Raw genomic sequence first — 26,624 nt, 5'->3', positions numbered from 1 at the left:
AATTCTGTTTTTCAGTCATATCAAATGACAAGGTAAAATGTTTCTTTTTAATGCATTTTATATTATTTATCTGCCAAAAAAGTCAATAATCTGGGTGAACAAACTGATTATCAAAGCTGGTTAATAGGTTGAAATATATGCTTTGAATGTATGCTTTCATACTTATAAATAAAATATATTATTTGCTGTAAACTAGGGGTGTTCCTCAAAATGATTTTGAAATAATTATACTGAATTCTGTAATAGATTAGAAATATACTAAATATTTTTTCATACTTATGAATCAAGTATATAATATAAATTATAGTAAACTAGGCATCTTAAATAGCTTTTTAAAAAAAGTCTACTTATCATTGTTTGTTGAACATTAGACTTCTAACATTTGTAACTTGCTTTATAATATAAAGCCTGCAGATACTTTTATGCTTTATTATGCTGATATGCCAATTACTAACATGAGGTGAGAGCATCTTTTGTTCAGACAGCTGCTGTTCTATGAAAAAAGCTCCTCACTAGTTTTCGGAATGTGTTTGCATGAATTGCATTCATTCATGTAAAAGATGCTTTGTCACTGAGAAGGATTATTGTAACTCTACATACACAAAACATGTGTAGAGTTGTTTTGCTGAATGGGTCTAGAGAAATTAGACCAACTTGCTTAGAGCTCTAATACCAATCTTGTAGAGCACATTTGAGATGAAGTGAAACATTGAATTTAGGCTAGACCATAACAACCTACAGCAGTGACAAGGTTTCTTATACATATATGGCATGCAATTTCTAAAATTTTTTTATAACTGAATGATTTTACAAATATATAATTTTTGCTTATCATTAAATTTTTATTAGAATTATCCATGTTGCTTTTATGATTTTCTTTTGCACTTCAAGGTCCCCCCCCCTTCTGTTTTAAATATCTAGATGGTATTTTGTATTTGATAAATTCATATTTTATATTTATTTATCTGCCCCATTTTCATATATTTTATTTAACACATATATTTATATTTGTATCTCATATTTCTACTTCTATTTGTTGATTTTAATGCAGTGTAACCAAAAATAATTTTTGTAATAAAACTGTAATGGAAGAAAACAAAACACTTTCTTTATATCGATCACTATTGATACTAATTTTTCATTAATCTTATTTCAGGTGGAGATTATTTTGTGAAAGAATAAAGCAACGTAGGATGTTACAAAACACAGAACCTTTATCACCATGGATACCTATGTTAATGAATACTGAATATATTGCTTCTGGTGCTAGTAGTCCCTTCTCAGTGTATAAGAAGCACTGTTCTCTTTCACGTTTGGCAGGTTAATATACAATTTATACTAAGAGTGTTTAAATCTTAGTATTTTGTTAAAATTAGGAAATAATTGGTTCTTGGTGGATTAATTGCACTGGCTCATTTTAAGATCAGAGAATTGCTGGTTTGAAATGTAACTGCATAAATAATCTGCTTTGCAAACGCTGATGTATATTGAATCAGTTATTGAAATTATATAATTCTTATATTTGTTTGGTGTGGACATGTGAAAGTTAGTTGGATCAGATATCATTCACATCAACTGATCATAACTCATTCTTTGATTTAAGCTTTCATCTTTAAAATAACCCTTTGTAACTTTAAAATAATTTTAAATCTATCTAAAAGTTTGGAAAAGAAAATTGTAAAACCATTGCAACCTGAGCATAACTTTTCACCTCACTCCTAGCTAAATGATTTAGATTTTTGCTGAACTGTTGAAATTAAATAATGAAATACATACACGAAGTAATAAAGATAATGTAAATAATAGCGTCAAAGAGCAGTTCTTTAATGCTTTTAAAAAAATCTGAAATTCATTCAAATTATCAAAACGGTCTCCAGATGTAATGAATAAATGAAGCGATTTATTATTAAAAAATCTTTTTATAGTAAATGAAATAAGTTATTTTTTGCTCACCAAAACAGTTCGACTTTCTGTGAAAAGAATTTTTAACTATACTACAATTCTGTTAGAATGCATTTGCATTTCTTTAACAATCAATTAATTGGGGGGGGGGGACTTTTTTTTTGAGTTGAGATATACAAAATGAAAAATGATTTGCTTATACAAGAGAGAGAATGAAATATTTTTAATAATTAATTTTTAATAATATTAATATAATCCTTTAGCCCAGTTTTCAAAAATAATTTAAATTTTTAAAAAAATAATCCTATGTATTCTGAGAAGGGGAGGAAAATCTTTTTATAGAGTTGAAATGTAAAAAATGAAAAATAATTCACTTACATGACAAAAAGAATTAAATATTTTTTATGATACAAAACAGATAACTTATTGATATGAATGACATACAATTCATCTTCATATACAATACTTGATGTCAAAATGAAATTATCTTGAATTTTTGCTTTATTTATCAGTATTTGAGTTAAAAATATTGTTAGATTAGTAATTTGGGAAAAAGCACATTAATTATTCGAGAGATTCAACATTTGAAAGTATTAAGAAAAAGTAACAATATGATTAGAATAAAAAAACTCATTTTTTCTTTAAATTTTAAGAGCAGCTCCTTAAGCCATCAATATATCTTAACCAATATTTTTGAGATTTACCAAAAAATGCTTTATTCTTGGCTATGAAATAATTAATGCAATCAATGAGAATAAAATATAAAATGTATATTTGTTTTATGAGAATTAGAATTTAAAAACTGTGTTATTTTATATTACATATACTTTTTACTATACTTTGTCCATATCTTAACCCTTTTTTTCTTTCTCCTAAGATACCAAATTGAAGCAAAGGGATAATAGGCCTGGTTGGGAACCTTTTACTTCTTCGCAGTTTCAAATGCTGAATAAATTGCCAAATTTCCCACCAACATACTTGAAGAAGATTGGAATTAATAAGTTTTTTAAATTATGCATTGTATTTGCTTCATATCCCAATTTTAGTTTATCAACTTTTTTTGATTGGATGTGCAAAAAGTTCAAATTGTCTTCATTACCTGGAGTTATGGATAAAAAGGTTCAATACTTTAATTTTTATTTAATGTCCCAAACTTGAGATTTTATTATTAATAATATTTCTAGAATGAATTCAGATCACCTGCTGTCACAGTTATGTTATAAAAGCATTTGCATGTTGTTTTGACATCTTATTGCTCAGTATTTTTTACTATATTAAAAAAAAAATATTACATAAAAATTCTCATGCTCAGCATCAAATTGCACACATCTATGTTATATTGTATCTAAGTTGTAGCATTATAGTACAGGCAACATGTGAAAAATATGCATTTGGATTTCAAAATTAAATTTTTATGATACATTTGGTATGTGTAATATGATCTTGATTTGTCAGTTGTTGTTGATTTAAGGGGGGAGGGATTGTCTTTGTATCAATTTATTATTCTTTTTGATAAAAGATTTGTAGATCTACCAATTTATATTTGTTTTATTATATAATATTAATTAGAAGCATGCCATGGTAATAGCAGAATTTGTAGTATATTCGAATTATTTTAGCTCCAAATTAAAAATTAATACATCTGTGCTAATATTGATATATTTATTTAAACATATTTTTTAAAAATTGAAAAGTTAAACTGTCTGCAATGTAAAGATTTAAAAAATACTTTGATAAGTATTTGTATTCTGACTTCAAATATTTTGTTTCGACAGATATAAATCATTGGAAAATTTTAGAAAAGTGGGGGGGACTTGATTGCATTCTTTCTTGAAAGCATAACTGTGTGATAAATTTTTAATGTATGTTTTTCCATTTTTTTTCTTTCAATTTATAGAAATATTAAGCTACTTTAACAGCCAGCTGGCTCATACAGATTAATGGTTACTAAAATTTTTTATTAAAAATTTTATGTACTTGTCTTTAATGGCTTCCTAAATAAAGTATTTATAAATTTCAAATTTTGTTAGATATACAATATATGCCATTTTAAACCTTATACAATTCTGTTCATTGTGTTGCATATCTCCCTAATTTTCTGTCATTTCATGAAAAATTTGAACTTAAATAACTTCTGTTTCAAATTAAAGTACAAATTTGATTTAAATCTTTACACAATATTTTAGGTTTCTTCATATAAAATAACAAGAAGATGATTTATTTAGTACTTTTCACTATAGATAAGTTTGGATTTTTTTAAAAAAAATACACTTTTTTCTATATGCAGAATTTAAGAATAATTTAGGAAGCATATATGATATATTTGTAAAAATATATTGAAAAATTTGTTAGCTGATGTTTTAAAACTTAGCATTTGGTATTTGGAAATATCATATTTTTATCGGTTGTTTAAGAAACGAATTTAATGTTTTCAGAGGATTTTAGTGTTGTTTTAATTAAATTGAAAAATTTGATTTTTTTTAAACATAAAAATGACATCTATAGTTCTAAATTTAATGAATTTTGAAATGGAAGAAGATGGTTAAAGTAAGCTTACAACTTTGATAGACATTCTGAATCAGCATTGTTATTTTGTCCCTTCTTTTTGTAAGTGCATTACATGTTTAGGTTTAGTTACATCAGAAGAGCCAAATCTGTAATATGCAAATGAAATTGTTATACAAAACTTACATTTTTTTTCCTGCATATTGACTATTTTTGATTGATAAAATTGTATTTGATTTTTATTGTTGTATAACTAGAGAATCCTTTCTGCTTTCAGTCAAACCTTTTAAGCTTTTATACTTTAAATGGTGGGAAAACATTAATGTGTATTCAAGGAATAGCTCTCAAAAAGAATATGGACATGAAAAATATCATCTTAAATGGATTATCTGCAATGATGCTTTGTATTCCTGGAAGATTTCCTGATTCTTTGGTAAATTATGTGCTTATAATATGTTGTATTTACAAAATTTATTCTTATGTAATATTTCTTATGTATATTTCTTTCTATAATGTGTTATAATATCTGGGAGACTGAGCTTTGCACAACAGTTTTTTTATAAAAGCGTGTTTTTTTGGGGAAAACATTTAGATACAAATCCCATACTGATTACATATGAATATTTTTCAATGTCACCTCATTTTGCATACTTCAGTGCCATCTTCTCACAAAGTTTTGAGATATAATAGGTTATCATCCTATGGCAACAATGCAAATACCACAAAAATTTTCGAGATGGCACTATATGATACTGTCAGCATGGGAGCGGATAGAAAAAAACTCTAATAGTAATAAAAAAAAATAGTTATAAAAAAAAATAAAAATGTTGGATATGTATATATAAGCAGTAATGTGCAACAATAAAAAAGTTGAGCTTCCATTAACCAGAAAAATAAGCATAAAATAAAACTCTCTGAAAAATTTATTTAAGAGCACAAGTGTATCTAAATATGTTTTATCAATAATTGTGTTAAATAAAGTATGAATACATACTGTAGGTCATTCTATATCATTTCACATAAAAAAATATTTTCTACCTAAAATCATGTTTACCACTTAATTTCAGTTAAGAAAAATTCTTCTGTAAATTTAATAAAGTAATAAGCAATGAAAAAAAAAATTAAACTATGAAAGTTACTTATTAAATCTTTTGTCACTCTAAACCAAAAAGAATTACTTTTATATTTTCTATATAAAAATGCCACGGATATGGAAGATAAAGCATTCAGCAAAAGAAAAATGTATAAAATAACATATTGCAATCAGTAGAAATGGTCATAAAAGAAAAAATTTCAAGATGTGGAAGCATCAATGCAGATTTCAAAATCAGCTCTTGTTTGGCATGTCAAAAACTCCAAATCATATAATAAAAAGGATATCAAAATAAATATTTATTAATTTTAATTTTCTCGAATATTGTCTCATTTCTACCTTATTTGTTTTATACCTTCTTCTTATTAGGGAGTCCTGAAGCAAAAATGTTAGTTTTTAACTATGCAAATAAAAGCTGATTTTTATAAATTGCACTTTTTAATTTACTTAACTAATGAATTAAAAAAAAAAAGTTGTGAAATCAGTCACTCCTCCTAACTCTCCACTACCATCAAAGTTATTTGTCACAAGCCACTACTACAATAGATATATTGGTTCTATCCATTTTGATTATGTTCAGTATTTTGATATGAAACCACTTTTTGTTCATATATATATATTTGTATTTAGCTAATTTAAAGACAAATAATTTAAGTTTTATATATTATTAAGTGCTGTAATTTAATGTTGATAAATTATAAATACAATGTTCAAAGTGACTGCCACAAAAAATCTGGAATGAAGTGAGTAATGCATTGCTGCTGTTATTATCATTTTGAATTCAATTTGTTAGCTGACAGTGGTTAAAGAGGGGAAAGGATTATTTTTCCCAGCGAAAATATTCATTAAGGAAATAATTTGAGTTCAAAACTGACTAACAGTAACTCTCATAATAATACACTGAAAATTGCTTTGAACAATATCTCCTGTGGAAAAAATACAATTCCTGAATGTTGCTTTCATATTAATTTGCAACACAATCCTGTAAGTTATTTGATTTTAAGGTCTTTTAAATTTTTAATTCTCTCTTATGATACTCATTTTGTGATATAAATGATAATCTAATTAAATTAAACCTTTTTCATGTTCTACTGTTGAACCTATTCTATATTATTAAAGTTTTTTCTGTTTTTTTTTTAGACTTTCGACAATACTTTGGAGCAGTATAAATTTCTCCTTGAAAATAACTCTCATCTACTGCCTTTTCCATTATTTGCATTTTTGTTAGGATCAGCAGAAAAATGTAATGTAAATAAATTGGCATCTTTTTTAGACAAAAGACTGTATTCTGGTAACATTTTTTCTGCTGTGAAAAAGAAAGAAATATCAAATCCCACCCATTATATTAGCAACTCCAATGAAGTAAGTTTTTGCTTAGTATGAATAAAAATATTGTAAGATTTCTTTAGTTGTTGTTGAAGAGATTGCTCGCTTCAAAATGAGTTACTATAGATACTTAAATTTAAATGTAGTTATTTGTTTTAAGCATGCAATGTATTGCTGCAGGGGGCCTTCTTATTAAGATATTGCACTCATTTTAAAACATTATAGTAGTGAAAAATCAATACATTAAAAATACATTTTAAATAAGTTCACAACAATAAGACAATTGCAGCATTTTTATTACAAAGAAAAAAAACTTTTTCAAAAATTATTAACATAGTTTTTCCTTACTTGAATTTTTGCCATCTTACTTATAATAACACAATGCAAATCTTATTATTGTGAATACATTGTAATATTTATCATCTTCAATATTTATATATGATCCTAATATAATTCCCCTTTCTGAATCATCTGTCATTTGGTATTAACTTCTCCATGCAAAACTGTGAGTTGGTTAAAATAAAATTTTGCCTTTTTGATTATTCTACTGTGCAGAAAGAAAAAAAAAAAAAAAAAAAGTAGTAAAATTTCTATTTGAAAAAGGAATAATCATTTATTTTTTTAATTTACAGTATCAATGCTCTATAAAATATTTGTAATTCTATAAATACATTTTTAGTATTGAAGTGAATAGAAATATATTACATAGGAAAATGTAAATATTTACTAAAGGTTTCATTCTATGAATTTTTTAATTCTTAATTATTATTTTAATTTAAAAGGAACTAGTTTAAATTTAAAGTGAAAAAAAGTGTATACATTCAAAAGGGCGTATTTATTAAAAATAAGGAAAGTACTAAATTTCTGTATTGAGCATTTTACTGAACTCTAAAAATAGAATAAACTTTTTGAAAAATGGGATGGGACTGTAACTTTTTCAGATATTTTTGTTCTTCTGAGTGGTCAATAATAAAAATAAAATTCAATTAGGGAGAGAAAAAAAAGTATTGTTTCATTGCTTCTTTTGTGCACTGTACTGAATGGAAAGAACTATAATTTGGGTTAAAAAAATATCTAAAGTAGATTTAGAAAATAACTTTGTTATGCAAGATGGTATGGTCTTAGTGGTTAATTATTGCTTTAACCTATTCTCACTTGCTTTAATCTCAGTAATAGTATTTTTGATAAGAGCTTCTATATGCTATATTATGTTATTAAAAATTGATTTAGAATATATATTATGCATTTGAGTGCTGGTATAGGGACTTTTTTGTACTAAAATTTGAATTCTGTTGCAGTTGCTGAGGGATAATGAAATCAAAGTTACACATTACCACTTGATTATTATAATCTTAATTTATCATTATTTTGTTTTTGCAGGAAAATAATTGAAAATATTTGTAAATATGTTTTTGAACCATAAAAAAACATTTTTAATGACTGTGCATGGAGAAAATACTAATTTCAACTATTATGAATCTGTTAAAGAATGATGCTATTAAATAATAATGTGTATATATTCTAATCCACTCTGGTTATTGCTAAATTATTATCTCAGCAATTTTTTACAAGTATAAAATTTGTCTTTTATTTGTTACATTTTTTAAAACTTTTTTTCTAATGACTCATAATAGAATTAAAAAAATGTACAGCTCATAGTTATTTGCATTTTAAGAATGAAAGTCATAGGATACCCTTATGACTGAAATAAACTCTTTAAAATAATGACTGTATAGAAAGAGTGTTCAAAACTTTTTCACTCTATCTATTTTTTTCATATGATGTAGAATCTCAATTTTGTTATAGAGCTGGGGTCCCAGCTCATATATAATTCTCATCAGCAGACCATGTTAAAAATTAGATCCAGAAATCCAAAATAAAATATTAATTTTTTGATATTTTATACTATTGAAAGGAAATTCTTTTTTTGTAAATAAAACTCTAATTCCTATATTTATTTAATTATATTTACTAATAATATATTTAAAGGTTTTAGGTGCTGTAAGTTGGTTAATAGAAAACCAAGATGAAATGCCTGTTGCTCTAAGTTCAACTTTGCTCAACTATTTAGAAGATTCCTTTGCATCTGTTTTCAGCACTTTGTTTTGGAAGTTGTCTTTGCAAGAATTTAAGCCTCTTTTTCAGGTAAATAAGTTCTTGTTTTTGTATTAATATTCTGTGTTAACCTATTTCTATGTTATTTTAAATTGTTTGGTAAATGACTTTAGTTTAAACAGCGTTTCATATGTATTTTATCAGTCTAAGTCTTATCTAGAATTATATTAATTTTTTTTTTTCCTGAAATCTGGAATTTTTGTCATTTTTATCTTTCCCAAATTTTGTTCTTATAGCAGAGATTAACTTTTTGCAGTTGGCAGAATTTGTTGATGGGAGCACTGATTTGAAAACCATTGACATCTACCTACCAATTGGTCAATAGACCATGTCATATGTCAGATGATCATCACTAAGATCATGTTCCACCTGTTTCAACACTGACTTCTATGACAAAATGGAAATACAACAACTGTGGCATCACTACTCTGAAACAGTTAATTATCTGGATGATAGTATATAAAACATCCTTAAATTTTGAGAAATTAGATGTTGAGAAGAGGATGTTGAAGACTAGATGTTGAGATGTTATTTATCCCCATTAAGCGTGCAAAATTTTTGCATTAAAAAAATTATTTCAAGAATTTCTTAATTAAGGATAATTTGCCCCTGCTCTGTATTTTGTGAAGCAATTTTGATTAAATTTCCAGAACATTGAAAATTGAAGGGTACATATTACATCATTATTCTGAATAATCTGAAATATGGTCACAATCACTTCGGTATCTTATAAGCATTTAATAATTAAACTTTTTATTTGGAATATATATCCAGCTTAAATGAACTGAAGTAATGAAAATCTGTTTAGTTATTCTCATCAAAATTGCAGAAGAAAACAAATTATTTAATCCATCTTTTGGAAGAATTTATATGACCTGTCATATACAGCTCTTGAGTTTATTGGTGCTCATGAAGGGGGGAAGGAACTGACAGAAAAACAATATGCACGGCAACGGCAACAGCGTGATGTTTCGGAGTTCTGAGATGTGACAAAGTGGTCACCTCCACATCATAATTTGGAATAGATACTTTTAATTTGTTAGTTGAGGAAAAGTTAAAATTAATTGAAACTAGTTTAGACGAGTGCAGTAAAGCTCTAACGTCATGAGATTTGGTATTTAATTTTTTTTAATTATTATTATTAATGATATGATTAATTTATTGAAAATAATAAGGATTATTTATTTGGTAAAAAGAAATTTTAATGGATTTATGTTGCACCTGCCTTTCTCTATGGGGACTGAATTTAATTTGGCTGAATTAAAAAAAAAAGCATTTCCAGAAAATTATTCTCGCATGATACAATGTAAAATCAAAATTATGAAGGATTTCATTGGTTATTAGAAACACATTACATTGTATTCATTAAATTTCTGCATTATTTTTTTATTCCACTTCTTTCTTATTTCATTTCTTGTAAATGATATATGGAAATTCCCAATCAGAATATAAAATATCAAAGTTTTACAATCATTAAGAATCTAGGAACCAATCTGGATATCATTTGAAAGAATTTGTCATCAGATTTATTTGCTGCTACAGATTTTTTGCTTATAGAAGTATAGGTACTTAGTATTTTTGTGTATGTGCAATGCTGGTGGTCATTTTTGAATATGAAACCATCACTAAGCTTGCTTACTTAGGAACATTGCAAAATCAATTACTTCTGCAATTATTAACTGACAATTCTATTCCGACATAATAGAGCATTATAATACTGGCAGTTGGAAATGATCAAGCTCCTTCTTAATCTTCGATTGAATATAGAAGGCCCCAAGAATGAGACTGAAAGATGAAAATTGATATACAATCTTGATCCTTATATTCTCTTGTCTATGTCTAAGTGTTTTTTTTTACATATATATGTAAGGTTTCTTGAATCTTGCCGGCTAAATAATATGTAACACATTTTTGTTTTAAGGAGAATGCAGGTTTGAAGCAGTGAAGAGACTTGGTATTTTTAATTTTGTTTTATTCTCTTTAATATCCATCTTGGGAAAGCAATTTATTTACAAGTAGACGCAGCGTGGCAAAAAGTAGAAGTAAGCAAGAAGGCAAAAAAGGGACGAACAGATGATCACTAGCCTTATATAGCATAGAAATTCCGACCAAGCGCCAATGGAATACATGTGTTGACCTTTGACACCTTTTCAAGGGCACCGAAGTAGCACTCTCATTTAAAATGTAGTTCTGATGGCGCATTAACTTTACAGAGGAATTAATTAAACCGAAAGTGAAATTGTATCACGAAATAAGAGAATATTTTACTACGGTCTAAATTAAGAGTTTAAAATATCATTACATATATATAAGCTTTTTTTTTTTGTTCTTATAATTATAAGCCAACCTTTCTAAATCTAAATAAGCTGAAGACTCCAACTATTATGACTCCAGATAAATTCCAGAAATATGGGGTGAGTTTGAGTATTGCATGAATAAATATGTGCAATGCATCTGGTGAGCATCATGTTACATGTTAATGTATCAAAATTTGAATATATTCAAAGCATTTTGAAATCGAATGAATTGTATTATATTGCAAAAATTATTATTATTTGAAGAAAAAGATATTTTAATGGCATTTATTCTTGCAAATGAATTTTTATTTAGATGCCACAACAAATTATCTTGTTTTACAATAAATTGCTGGCATGCAGAGCAGATCTACTTCATTCAAATTTCCTCTTAGCTATTGCTAAATGGTGGCCTCCTCAGGAACTTTTTACTCTACAGCCTGGTAATTAAAATTCAAAATTTATGTATAAATTTATGAATTACTAGCTACTTTTTTTTACCAGTTGATTTGCCAGATTATTGATTGCATAAAATTTCAATTGAATTTTTTGTATGTAACCTAGTCTTAATAGTTTATTCAGTAGTTTTAAACTTCAGATTTTGATAGTAATGTAATGTAATGTACTATTTTAGAACTCTTATACTGTTACATTCGTTATTTATATGTGACTCTTTAATTTTCTGTCATTTCACTTAAAATTTGAAATTTATTTTTAAATGGAAAGTGATTAAACTTCAAATAATCCAGTAATATACTTGCTAAATTGAAGCATATTCATAAAAATAATTAAAGTAAGAAAGAATAATGATTCATCGTTTGAATTTTGCACCATTTCAAAAATGCTGTGTACTACAATAAGTAAATAATATAATAAATTAAAAGATTAATATTATAAAAGTCTTTAAAAGTTATCAAACTGTAAAAAATGTTTGTAATTGCATACTTCTGATGTTAAACAGCTGTATTCAAAATTTTTTAAAAACATGTTTTAAACAAAAACTTATTTTATCCAGAAAAATAAGCTGATTTATCATATTTTGATCTTCATTTATGGAATAAAAAATTGGAACAAAATATTAATAGCAATAATGAAAATGATTTTGATTTGATTTAGATTAAGAAAATTATGGCAACTAAATTGATATCATTGAAAAGATAGTTTTCATATTAATTTTAAGTTCATTTTTGTGTTATAATACTTATAGAAATGATCATTGAAAACACCAGAATCTTGCTTAATTTTTAGTTAATTTAATTTCTAATTAAAACTTTAAAAAAAATTCCTCCAAGATATGCATTTTCCATTTGAAAATTTGGTAACTTTTAATCATATGATCTGCCCTACAGACTGCCTATTAATACACACATTCTCTTTTATTATTAGTAGAGATTAAGATTTGGAACGGAATTTCTAAAGTATATATTTGCCATGTTTGGTAGTCTTTTGTCAAATGGTCTGGCCTATAGAGTGCCAAGTAATGCAACATTTAGAAAAATTTCAGAATGTTTTCTGTGTTCTTGTACAGACATGTAATATTCCCCAGCCCACGAGTTTATCAAGTTTGTTTTTAAATGTTAGTTTGCAAACTTTATTTTAGACCCACTAATTAAGTTGACATCTTAGTGTCTGTGATGAATACTATTTCTTTTGCTGTTAATAGATGTCTCAATTTTGATTCAGTTATATCATGATTAGAGTTTAGTTAAGCTTAAATTTGGGACTACATATTTAAGTGCCCACATGTTCCATTATTGAAACTTTTTTTTAAAAAAAATTATTTATTTCTCTTCATTTTTATGAGTTTTTTTTTTCTGTAGTGATCTGAATAGAAATAAATTTATCCTCCCTGATATGTCTAATAAACTGAATATTAATTTTTTTCTCATTAAGAATATAGGTTTATAGATGTGAAATTTCAAAAAAAATCTGCAGAATTGATGAAAAATCTACATTTACCTGAGTTTGATGGTAATCCTTGCTTTTTGAAAGATGTGTGGAATTATGTGTATAAAATTGCTGATTTAGCAGAATCTGGCCAAGAAGCTTTATTTTTAAGGTATGAAAAATATATATTTAATACCATAAAAATCAAATTAATTTCCAATTTATTTGAGGAAATAGGTAGAAATTTTAAATTGATAATTATTGTAACTCAGTAATATCATTAAACTTATATTTTGTTCAAGAAGTCTGTTTTTCTAGGGATATTTCCTCAATTTTTATAAAAGTTATTACAATTTATCAGATATGTTAAGTATGAACATTTTATTTCGACATTTTAATTAAATACTCAATCATTTTATTTAAATCAAAATCATGATTGCAAAAAAGTGCCAAATTCCATTTTTGTCTCCATTTTTTGTTAGTGCATTTAATACCTATCGCTAAAAATATTTTTTAGTGAACTAAAAAATAATACTAAATTTCAATAAAATTCCAGTATTCTGATCTTTTTATTGCATATTTTTTGTTATTTTTGTTGTATATTTTCTGTATAACTGATGATGAAATTTCAAAATTCACTAAGTGTGTAAGTTTTGTAAGTGTGTGGGGATGGGATCTATGGCAGAAAGAGGAACGGAGGGCTGTAGACGATGATCGCCGATAGAAACAAAAAAGCGCCAACCATTCATTTTCTCAATACAATGTATTTCATTAACGTAACGAACATATACATTGTTTGATCTCTTAAAAGTTATACGTAAAGTGAAAAAAGTAATATATTTTTTGTCCTCAAGTATAAAAATGAAATAAAGAAAATCAATATTCATTTTGAAGAGCAATTGAGTGTACAATAATTTTTCTCAGTCCGTCTTTAGCCAATATAAATAAGCTCAATGGTTTGCCCTCGCGAGAACATGCCATGTATAATTGTCCGTGTGAAAAACATGGTGTGCCCAAATCTAAACCGTAAACAGACATCGTTTGGCCTTGCGACTTATTGTCACTACGAATGCGAATCTAATAGGAAATTGAACGCGTTTGAATTCGATTGGCACGTCTGTGAGAATCATTGGAATTCGTGGCTGCAAAACATTTTCGGCTCGGAATTAGCCATTCAAAATGGTGGCTTCGATAACGTTTTTCATCAATTTTTTTAATGACCAATCGCATGTCATTGCACAGCCATGGTGGGTTCAGATTCCGAAATAAAATAACCGGAGATCCAACTTTCAGTCGTAGAAAGTGTGGTGACATGCCTGGAAAATCCAGTGGGTTCAAAAACTCTGTTGGATAATTTACAGTTTCGTTAGCATCGCAAACTGCATCGATCGATTTAAATAATACCATGTCGCCCGGCAACGACTGCTGTACCTTGAAGTTTAAATCGTCGACGTCCACATTTTTTGCTGCCAAAATGGCTCTTTCTGCCAGCCACGCATGATTTATGTATTGTGCGCATACATCGGGAAATATGCGGTCAATGAGAACATTTTGCGAATTAACGACAGTGCAGAAATTAGTGGGCAATTTTATGCATCCAGTATTTTATTAGACAACAACTTTTCCATTGCCGATATCCGGGAATGGATCTTGTAGCTTTTGGAAGCGCATGTTTATTTTTAGCTGGATTTTTTCAACATTACGCCACAGTGGCGATGATTTCAAGTAAGCGTTGATCTCATCGGCTTACGCTGAACGTATATAGAGACACCCTAATTACCTAGCGTTATGAAATATACTTTACGACCTATTCTCATACCTACCAAATACACATAAAAAAAATTCATAAAAATCGGTCGAGCCGTTTCGGAGGAGTAGGAACACAAACACCGTGACATGAGATCTTTATATATTAGATTGATGTATCAATTTATGTTTGGATTTGTTTTAAAAGCAATCTAAATGTCAATAAATTTAGCAATAACTTCTTGATGATTTGACTTTTTGAGAAAGGACTGTAAATTTTATATATTAATGGTGTTTTTTTTAAAAAGAAATTTATGTCCAAATCTATAATCTTTGGATGAATATATATATATATATATATATATATATATATATATATATAATATATATAATTCCCTTAACAATTCAATTCTAATTTAATGTTCACTTGCTAATTAGATTGTTAATGCTTTTTTGTGCTGTATTAAGCATCTGGACCCTGAATGTCAATAGGAAAATAATGATAGTGATTATAATATTTGTAGATCTTTGCAATATATATTTTATGACATGTTTAAGAAAATGTATAAAAAGACTCAGTAGATGATGCCATCAAAATTTTTTTGAAATGTCAGTCTATGACTTAAATTTATTCTAGTCATCTGCATGATTTGTTGAAACCATCTCTGTGATCTGATGACAGAATATACTTTTAGGATCCTTAGAATAGTATATTCAAGACATATTTCATCCAAATATCCTGTTAGTCTGTATCGTCATAGAAGTTAAATTTTCTTCCACTATTGCAATGAGAATTTTTTGGAAATCGAGGAGGGGGGGGGGGGTCATCCTAAATATCATCTTTAGTATCTGATCATGAATAAAAATGATGCCTGTATGAAAATAATCCTCATTTAGCTTTAAAACGTGACATTAATGTAACAACTGTTTTAATTAAACAAGGTCTGATCTTATTTTAATACAATCAACAGTATTGGTTGTAGGTTAATTTTATCTAATGTATATGACACTGTGGATTTATCTTCAATGTTAGGAAAGTTTCCCATGATATTTTAATTTCTGATTTATTTTTTTCCCCTCAGTGTTCAAAGTATTTTGAGAATTTCAACAGATATTGACTGGCCAAGAATCATTAGCAAGTGTGCCTATTTCATTTTGTGCAATTTCTGTACCAAATTTGAGGTATGAAATTTTTCCTCAAAACATTTATCATATAAAATCTTTCAGCTTGATTTTAAATTTGTTATGCGTTTGTATGCTTTATCGTGCTTAATGTACTTATGCTATAAAAATTTATTCTTTAACCAGTTAATTGTGGATTTTTTTAATATCTCTCAATTGCAATTAAAATCAATTATGAATTCGCATAAAACACTGGGCAAATTTCTTGTCAATTTTAATGAGAAATTTAAGCAAAAATTTAAGGACCTATATATTTATATTGAAAATTCAATAATTTATTGAAAGATTTTTTTTAAAACAATTTTTAAATAGCAACAAAATTATGAAATTCATTTACTTGAGAGATTTTAAAAATATATACAAAAGAAGTAATTTAGCTTAAAAATTGTTGAAATTCAAAGCATTGGAATTAAAATGCATGAAAGTTTTAGCAGCAATATAAACATTATGCTAAATATCATTTTTATTATATTTAATCTTTACATTTGGAATTTTTTAATGAGCAGTAATTTTTTTTTTATTTCACATAATGAGAAGATATGTCAAGCAGACCATAATATGATACTCCTCTGTAGCAATTAATTGGTTAAACAGGAAGATAATCATTGATCTGGAATATTTATCTTGATTGTAATATTAAATAAGCATATATTGTTTTAAGCATAGAAGAATAGAATGCATATATTGTTTTAAGCGTAGAAGCATAGAATGCATATATTGTTTTAAGTACAAGTAGTATTATGTTGCAAAAGTTTTCATTTTATTTTAGAGTTGTGTAAATGAAGATGTATTTTACATGAAACCAGATTTAGAATCCATTAATTTGGATTCCTTTTGGGAAAATTCATTATCAATTTTGAAAAGGCAAACTCTATTCAGTAAGTAAATCTTGAAATATTATACATATGTACTCTTAATGTATTTATTTAAAAAGAGAGAGAGAAAAGTATTCAAAAAGAAGAAGCAGATTTCAAATATTTATTTTTAAAGAACAGCAATAGAGATGGATAATACATCACTAAATAGAAGGTGGGGGAGGGGGTTTTATTAGGATAATTCTAGTAAAAGCAGCATTATTGTTTGCTGATGAGAAAAAGAGAATGCCACAGGAAAACTCATTTTATGTTCTACAGTACGCTAAGAATGAATCTGTTGTTGTATTGCAATATAAATTTTATTGCAAGTTCAACAAAGAGCTGTCTCATCATAAAAAGATTTATAATTGGTAACAAGAATTTATGAATTATAATTGCATTTGCAAAGTGAAAAGCACAGATCATCTTCACATGATTTCATCATCATGAAAATGTTGAACATATTCAAATTACTTTTAAATATAATCGTAAGAAATCCGCCAACAGAGGAGGTAGAAAGCTTAGACTTTTGCAACCAACAATATGGCATGTTCTTAAAATTTATATTTGCTATTCTTCAAGATCTGCAAGATTGAATTCTTATATTTGTATGTTCAAAATACAGAGACCACTTACTTTATGTGTGGCAAGAAATGATCTTCCATTTTGGTATTTCTCAGTAGCAAATGGAATTCGTATAAACTTGCGTAAAATAAGACATTGAATTTACCTTTCTCCAGTAATCTATAATATGTGTCTGTCTATTACCAGTTATTAGTAATAAATATTTTAAACCTGCTCTTTCTTTTTAAGTAACCCTGTGATGATGAAATGATAGATTAAGTCTATTATAGTGTAAAATAGATAATATGATGGTAGTGTAGATATTTATGTTTTGTGGTTCAACTTATTTCATAAAATAAGCCATATCCAATTTAAGCTTACAATAGCATATATGAAATAAAATGTATATTAGTTCCAATGTTAAAGTACTTAAGTTCAACTGAGACTCTAATATAAAAGTGCATATTTAAAATATTTTGTAAACTTGTATAGTATAGTATTGTATACTTATATATAAGTGATATATTCTTTAACTAATGTGAGAAATCATGATTTTATGAAATAAAATGACATGAATCTCTACTAAATAGGCATAACTATCTATTATATATATATATATTGCATTTTATTTGCTTTATGATTGGTAAATAAGAAATCACCTGACCCATGACATATGAGATTTGTTTTGTCATTTTTATTTGAAATATTTAATATAAATTGTTATGCAATAGTAAGTATTTATATTACACCTGACAATAAAATCACAAAAAAAAAAAAAAAAAAAAGTAAAGCTTCAATTAACAACTATGAGTTTAAAACAACAATTAATTTTACTTTTAGACACACCATTGGTGGCAACACTAAGGAATAATTTTCAAGTTTGTTACTTTTTTTTTGTGTAACCGGAATTTTTTGTCTCTTGGCTTGCAATTGTCTTAATGTCTAAGCAATATACGTGCTAATCTTGCATTGTTTTTTTTAAATAGTAATGGGGCTTCCAGCAATATCAAATTAGGGGGGGAGGGTAAAGAAAGACCAAGTGAAAATCTGGCAATTTAAGAAGAAACGCTGATCATGAAGCTGCTAAATTGGCGGCAAGATGTTAAAAATTAATTTCAATATTTAGATATTAGAGAGATAAGTAAAGAATATTCTCATTTGGGGGCTTTGAAATTTGAATTGGATGTAAAGGGATCGAAAAATATGTGTTTTTGTCATGGAAAAATTCCTCTTCTAGCATTGAACAAATGGCCAGTGGAGTTTAAAAATTTGCTAACTGGATTTAATGAACATCGCATATAGTATCATATAACATTGGTATTTTTAAAGCGAACATGAACAGAGGGTGGAGGCCTCTAGCCTGTAATAATAAACTATTTGTTAAGGAAAATACTTTAATTAAAAACTTACATGTATAAAATTATAGGATAATTAATTATGAAATATTATTATGCATTTGAACTGACTTCATCCATTATTTTAATAGCTAGGTGTTTTATGGAATAACTGAGATATGCATTCTAATTGCTGCATATTTTTATGGAATAACTGAGATATGCATTCTAATTGCTGCATATAAATCTCATAACATACAATAAAATATCTATTGTAATTTGATATTTGGATTTCGTAATTTCTTATAGATAAAAGGAAAATGCCGGAATCTGAAACTGAAGAAAATTCTGATCTCAAGAAAATAAGAAAAAGTGAAAATAAGTTATTACTCGAAGAACTTCATGATATAGACAACAAAGATCTCTATGCCACCTCTGCAACTTCTATTTCTGGTATGACAAATGCGTTTGAAAATAAATGGAATATGTGAATTTTAAAAAAAGTTTTTAATAGTCTGTTTGCTGGAATAATCTGAACATGATATGTATTTGTGGTCATTTTCTTTTTTTGAAATCCAAAATTTCTATACTTAAAAATTGGAGACTCATATTTTTATACTTTAACTAATTTCATGTTTGCAAAGATGGAATTTTTTAGATATCCTTTTTTATTCTCTTTTTAGTATAATTAAGTTTTAAAATGTCCACTAATTTGTTCTCCTTGATGTTTTAATATTTTCAGGACACCATTTATTGAGTAATTTTATTAAATTTTATCCATCATCTGGTAATCAGTTTCTAAAAAAATAATTATTTTTTAAGTTCATTCAAATTTTTTCTAAGAATAAATGTATCAAAAAGTGAATAATATGAGTGAATTTTCATTCACATATTATGAAATGTTGTTTATTACCCTTTAAAAAAGGATTATGTAATAAGAAAAATTCTCTTGGAGTTTTATCAGTGAAGATTTTAGGTATAATTTATTGAATAACTAATAATGTGCCAAAATTCTTTATATTCTCTGTATTATAATTCCCTGTTAGCTGTCGCCTCAGCTTCAGCATCTGTTAATTTGCAAATTCTGGGTTCTTATCGATCCTAGAAGAAATGTCTTGCTGAATTTTCAATAGTTACAAATTTTTAAAAATCATAGCTATTCTTAGCAGGGTTGTCACGTGACTGGGAAAATTTGAAAATCCGGAAAAGCACAAGAAATTTAAAAATTAACAAAAAAAAAAAAAAAAAAAAAAAAAAAAAAAAAAAAACGGGAAAAATGCAGGGAAATTGAATTTTTTAATTATTTTTTTTCAATCTGAAAAATGCCAATCTCTAAAAATTGCAAGAATAAAACTTTGTAGTCATAGCTTCCAAAAATGAAATAATGCCATTCACACTTATGTAATGTGAAAACTCATTATTTTTTTATCGTCCCTTTTTTTCTCTGTGTAGATCAATACAGTTTCGATTTGCGATACAGTTATTCTTTTCCCATAAGATTCCTAAATTGCAGCTAATGAGCATGCACGAGACTTCTGTTATTGTGTCAAAGAATAGAACAGATTTCTGTCGCAAAAATAAGAATAGTGTGGTGGTATTAAGTCTACTATAGATAAGTTTTTTTTTAATGGTTTGTTTATTTGAGAAATTATTCGGCTAGTTTAAAATAGATTAGAGAATTTTTTTTAAAAACAATTAGCTGCTCAAAATCCATATTTAATACGAATTGAATGGATTAAAGAAAATCAATCCTGATTTTGCTGAATGGGTTCTGGAAGTTCTGCAAAATCCATTTATTTCGTACTGCTCGCTTTGTAAGAAGATAATAAGCGTAAATAATATGGGAAAATAGGCAGTTACAAGTTATGCTAAAAAAGGAAAACAGACAAGATTGCATGCCAGTTCAAAGAGTCTTCATTGATGTTGGATTTGGCATCTAAAGCCCTGTTCTGACTTCCGTGCATGCTTTGAGTCCAGTGTGTTTTGCACTCTTTCCCCTCACTTGTGGTTTTCCAGGATTTTTTGATGTCTATTTATTTTGCAGATAGTTTGCGGGAAATTCCTGATCAACGGCCACAAGCGAGACAATGGATCAGATGGCAGATTTACGTTAATATCGTAAAGGCAAGGGGCCATCGGAATGGGGCTTAAGAGAAATACAGGAAAAAAAATGACCAAATACAAAAATGACAAATTTAATGTCCGAAAATAAACTTATTTCGAACTTTTTAGTTCATTCACAATCATTTAAAGCTGAATTTTTATGGGCATTAAAACTTGTTGCATCACATTCGTTCTTTATTGCATTCAATAATATGTCGAAAATATTTTCATATTTGTTCACCGAAAGTGGAATAGCTAAAAAAATATACGTTGGACCGCAGAAAAATGTCTTACTTTATTTGTTACTGATTATCTCCATGAAACTGATGGCTGGAAAATTTGCAAAAGTTGCAGAAATGGATGCTTCAAAAATGAATAAATAAATAAATTAATTAAAAGAAAAAAGCAATCTTGCTTTGTAACGTTTTTGTTAAGTAATCATTAAATGATTCGTATCATGATAACATAAATATTTCGTGTTTTATTTCACTCGAGTCCTTAATTTTGTGTGATTTACAATTAAAAAGCACATCCATGCCCTTAATATATAAATTGTTTTGCTAAATTTTAGGTAATAAATAAATACAAATTTATTATATGCAAATATAAAAACTTTCTCTTAATACGCTATTATTTTGAATGATATTAAATTGTTTCCTTCACTCAATCAAACTATATTCCATTATAACTAGTACATAAGTGTTATTTGCATATTTTCTCATATCTGGAATATAAGTACATTGAGCTTTTCTCCAAATTTGAGTGGCAACCCCGTCTTAGAACTGAAATTCTTTGAAAATCAAATTGCATTTAGCAATTATTATTCTTAAAATGTTGAAAAGCTAAAAAGATTAATAATTTCATGAAATATTATAGTGTGCATAAACTAATTTTTAACCACTTTAAGAAAAAGCCTGTTTTTTAACTTCACAGATAAAAGTGTTTGAAATTTTGGTTTTATGACTGCTTATAAATGTGCCCATCAAAAGTGAAATGTTTGTTTCCCTAAATATTGTACCAAAGCGTATACATTCATTAATATGGTAGATAAATATATGAAAATATGCTGTCCTCTGTGAAGGTTGATAATAAAAGGAATAAATATAATTTTTTTTATTTGGTATAACCAAAGCATAAAAGTGTTATATATTAAAAGGTTTCTTTGACTTTTATCTATGCACACGCACAAAAAAAATTCATAATTTTATCTACAAAATTTGTAGAAATGTATTTATTTCTAGATTAATATAATAATAAACTTCTTATGAGAGGTTTGTCACAAATTTAGCTGGAAACATTTATTTTAGGAATTTAAATTTACTCAATATATAACAAATATTTTAAGCCAATATTTATCTTGTAGTATATCATTCAATCATCATGACTTGAAAGAAATTTTCTACTCGCTATTGTGATTGTCAACCAATCAAAATCAACAACAACTTCATTAATAAAGAAGGAAAACAAAGCTTGCAACATTTATCAAGCTATTTTTTTTTTTTAAAAAAAGATATTTTTCTGTAATGAGGATTATTTTGAAATTCTGATTATTTATGCTGTATGCAATCGTAATACAACTACATGTATATTACGATTTGTGTTTGCAAGTATTGTTAGAAGAATAGAACTATTTATATAGGCATTGGAAATATTAATTATGAATAAGTTTTTTAAGCACTTCAATCTATTTTTTATTTGACTATTTTTTGAATTTAGTAAGGATTAATCAATTCTTTATTAAAAAGATGGAATCAGGGAATAATAATTATCTCTGAAACATGCAACAAAAGACTTGTTTAAATATATTGAATATATGAAAAAGTGGTCTAATTCAATAAATTTGCATTTTAATATTTCTTGCAAAATTTGTGGATAGACATATGAAACTTTGAAAGACATATGAAAATATTTTACTTATTCACTTTCTTACACTGTAAGATTGCATACATTTTTTAAAAACATTTTACTATCAACTACTAATATATATTCATATAACTGCCTACCTTAATTAAATTTTATTATATGAAATATGTTTAAATGTGATATTAAAAGAAATGAACACATATTCCACTTTTTTGGGATATGTCTTTGATTTTTACTCCACGGCACTTTTCATAATTTTTTTTCCAATGAGGTCATTATCTGTATTAATCAACTTTTAAATATAATTTGATATTATAAGCATATATTTCAAATAATATAAATTTATGTAATTTTTGTAAGTGCTTGGGATAGTTTAGGAGAAATGAAGCTAAATATTTGTATCGTTTAAAAAAAAATCTGGTATTATATTAATTTTTTGGCTAATTTTAAGGGGATGGCTTATTTATTAATGTTCTAAAATTTTGATTTAAAAAAAATATAACTTTAACATTTTCTGGAACAAAGTGGTGAAAAATTAAAAATCTATCAACAAAAGATTTAATTCAGGCCACACTTAATCACTTCCATATGTCCTTAAAAATCCTTCATATCATAAAAGTTGCCATACAACCTGTGTTGTGATGCTTTGATTTCTTTTGGTAATTTGTATAAATAAGATACTATTACTAACGGTATTCATTAGATATTAAATGCACACTTGTTTTGCATTTGAATTCAAATTAGTCGTTTGGTAATAAGTGTGATATCCATCTGGTTGACAATCATAACTAGGCTTGTTATGTGAACATTTTGAAAAATCATGTTAAGGCTTATTTTTTAACTAAGCTTTCTGGATATTTTTAAAGAAATAGGATAGAATGTTTGCTGAATGTTTTATTTTATTTAAATTATAGATGTTTCAGATGCTATTAGTAGCCGAGTGAATAATTTGCTGTCTTCTTTGAAATCTGCTTTAAAGAAACAAAATGAAGAATCTGACAAGTTCTTACGTAAGCTTAATGAGTCAGTTTTTGATCAAAACTGTTTTTCAGGTAATTCGTTTATATTTGCCCCATTGATTAGTTTTAAATGTAGTATATGTATAATACTCATGATTATCTTCTAATTTCTTCATTATAGATAATGGTTAAAATTTTTTGTTAGATTTGATATGATCTAATCATGATAAATGCACTTGTAATTCTATCTCAGCTTATTAATTAAAATATCAGGTATGGATTAAATGCTTAGATCTTATTTCTAATGACATCTGTAATTCTTAATGGGAGAAAATGAATTAGTGTTGTTACATAATTTGAATTTTTATAGCTGTTTTCCTAATTATATTTATTGAATTTTAATGTTTATTGAATAGTTTAAATATATTTTTTATTTTTCACTTTCTAAAATTTTCTCTCATTACTAATTTGTAATTGTGATGCCATTAGGAGAGATTTTATGACATGAAAAATGTTCTAATTTATATTTAAAAGTATGCATAATATAACATAATTTGCTAATATTTTAATAGATGTAAAGTCATTAATTCTTAGCTTTGGTGCCAAAAATGAAGATTCTAGAAAGTAACAAAATTATGTTGATATCTATATTTGGACTCATCGGGCAATTCTAGAAAATTCTATATCTAGTCATGGAAATCTGTATATATGCTAGAGCTAAACTAAAGTGAATCGATCTAGAGGATTTCTTCCTTTAGATTGTTGAATGTAAAATGAGCTTTCCAGCTATTTTACACTAAATTCTGCTCAGTTGTTCTGCTATTTAATTAGTGATTTGTTGCCTTTAATAGTGCTGTTAATTCCTCAAAGTGCTGTTTTTATGTACCCTTTGGCTGTGTTTGCTGGTGAAGTAAAATATTATCTGTTATCGAACTTGTTAAATTTCTTGCACCATTGTGCCCATTGTATTGATTTCCATTACAATTGCGATGCTATTTGAGTTCTTTAATGGATACTTTTTTGTGAGCAGTACTTTTGTACTTTTTTTGTCTAGATGCAGTTGTTTATGCTGTGCTGATAGGAAATTACTACTATTGATTATTCTTTAGACTACTAATAGTAGTTTCTGTATTTAAAAAAAAAAAAAAAAATGAGTATTAAAATTTTTAATGTATTTTTTTAAAAAAAAACTTTTCAGATGATATTATGTAAAATAATTTGTTTAAGCAGCTAGTTTGCTGCTTTTATGAAAATTTTTAAAACCTCTAATGCAACATTTGTTTTAATTATTTTGTATGTTTTAATTTTTGTTATGCGCCTCCCCCCCCCCTCTCTCCACAAGAAAAACATTTAGAAGAACCTTAGTTCTTGATAATTTTGACATTCCAACTCATTAGTATTCTTTAGTAAGTAACTGAAAAATATTTGTATTTTTTCCTCCTCTCATTTTCATATATTTGAATTTTTTCCTATTCATATCTTTTTTTTTATTATTTTTAATTTGACATGGTTGTTCTGTGGGAATGAATATTTCATATTCGTAATACACAATATTGTGATCTGAATAACATTATATAATATTTTATAACTGAAAAAAAATGAGTTGTTTTATTTTTGTAAATATATAGTATTCAGTTTTCTTTTCTTGTCAGATTTCTGATAATGTGTAGTGTGTCAACATTTTGAAATGGCATTTTTTTAGTATCACTGTAATACAATAAAATCTTTCTTAATGATGCTTCATTTTATGTTTTGGTTTAATCGGGTTTTCTTTGAATTTTGAAAACTTTTCTGAAGAAAATCAATGAAAAACACAAATTGGTATATTTACATTCAAGTGTGGTAGCTTTTTAGAATTATCTTTATGTATATCTCTTCAGTGCAGTATGATACTTTTGAAAATCTGACAGGATTATAGTTTATATCAACGGAAAGTTGTGTACATTATTGTTTATAGATATAAAAACAGTATTTTATGGTTCATTTACCATAAATCTTATAATTTACTTTTTTTAGGTGTATAAAAATATAAATTTATTTTAACTGAAATCTGTTGCAATAAAATGTATTGGTTTTTGTTTAATATGTTGCTAATTTGAAAATTATATTTTTTGTATTGATTGATTTATTGATAATATTTCTGTTTTTAATTGCACCTGAATAGACAAAGAGACAGATGATAGAATTTCTGACTCACAAATACCAATGGTTAAAGTAAATAGAAAATCAGGTAATGTGAACAATTTTTGTTTTAATATTTGATGTTTGGTTAATTGTTTTGTAACTGTATTGTAAATCATTGAAAATATGCTATGATATCTAAAGCATTGAAATTCAGTATAAAAATTACTGCAATTAATATTAATTATGACTTCTGGATTGCGTATCTAGTATTTTGAAAGCTGGGCTTTGATTTTTGACATGCTTTTAACTCTTTATTTACCGATGGTGCTTTAAAGTATCATTTAAATCCTATTGATATCTTATGACTTTTTTGACTATATGACTTTTTTTAACACTATTTGAAAGAACACAAAGAATGTATTTCAAATAGAAAGCAGTAGAAATTAACTAAGAAGAACATTAAAATTCTTTCAATATTAATTAAATTATTTTAATTTTTTTCCCCTTCTTCCTGGATTTATTCTGTACCAAATCTTAACTAATGGTTCAAAAATAACTTTAAAAAATTGATGGTAAAATAATTTAGTAAATAAAAAGTTAAATCTATTCTTATTAATTTGACTTGTATTTTAATATCTTTTGAGCTTAAATTTATTTAATTTTTCTGGAAGTACAATAACTTAACTAAAATAACAATCACTTACTTATTTATGCTTTAATGGGTTGTAATTTATTATTCTATGAAATAACTAATCAAACTATAAAACCCTGGT

General features: G+C 26.6%; 1 protein-coding gene across 2 annotated transcripts in view; it reads left to right on the top strand.

Annotated features, from left to right (window-relative positions):
- LOC129968658 (uncharacterized) overlaps positions 1 to 26,624 on the top strand; it is a 58,268-nt gene that overhangs the window by 29,897 nt on the left and 1,747 nt on the right. For both annotated transcript variants that reach the window (XM_056082772.1, XM_056082771.1), the window contains exons 16-27: positions 1,157 to 1,320; positions 2,780 to 3,021; positions 4,685 to 4,840; positions 6,641 to 6,862; positions 8,816 to 8,971; positions 11,552 to 11,678; positions 13,129 to 13,294; positions 15,951 to 16,050; positions 16,820 to 16,928; positions 19,112 to 19,255; positions 23,683 to 23,820; positions 25,892 to 25,957. In XM_056082772.1, coding sequence (XP_055938747.1) covers positions 1,157 to 1,320; positions 2,780 to 3,021; positions 4,685 to 4,840; positions 6,641 to 6,862; positions 8,816 to 8,971; positions 11,552 to 11,678; positions 13,129 to 13,294; positions 15,951 to 16,050; positions 16,820 to 16,928; positions 19,112 to 19,255; positions 23,683 to 23,820; positions 25,892 to 25,957 — 1,790 coding nt within the window. The remainder of the gene's footprint in view (positions 1 to 1,156; positions 1,321 to 2,779; positions 3,022 to 4,684; positions 4,841 to 6,640; positions 6,863 to 8,815; positions 8,972 to 11,551; positions 11,679 to 13,128; positions 13,295 to 15,950; positions 16,051 to 16,819; positions 16,929 to 19,111; positions 19,256 to 23,682; positions 23,821 to 25,891; positions 25,958 to 26,624) is intronic.

Source organism: Argiope bruennichi, chromosome 5 (assembly GCF_947563725.1).
Source record: "Argiope bruennichi chromosome 5, qqArgBrue1.1, whole genome shotgun sequence".
In the NCBI taxonomy this organism is placed as follows: Eukaryota; Metazoa; Arthropoda; class Arachnida; order Araneae; family Araneidae; genus Argiope; species Argiope bruennichi.
The sequence above is the reverse complement of the archived record's forward strand: the minus strand, read 5'-3'. Positions and strand labels throughout refer to the sequence as shown.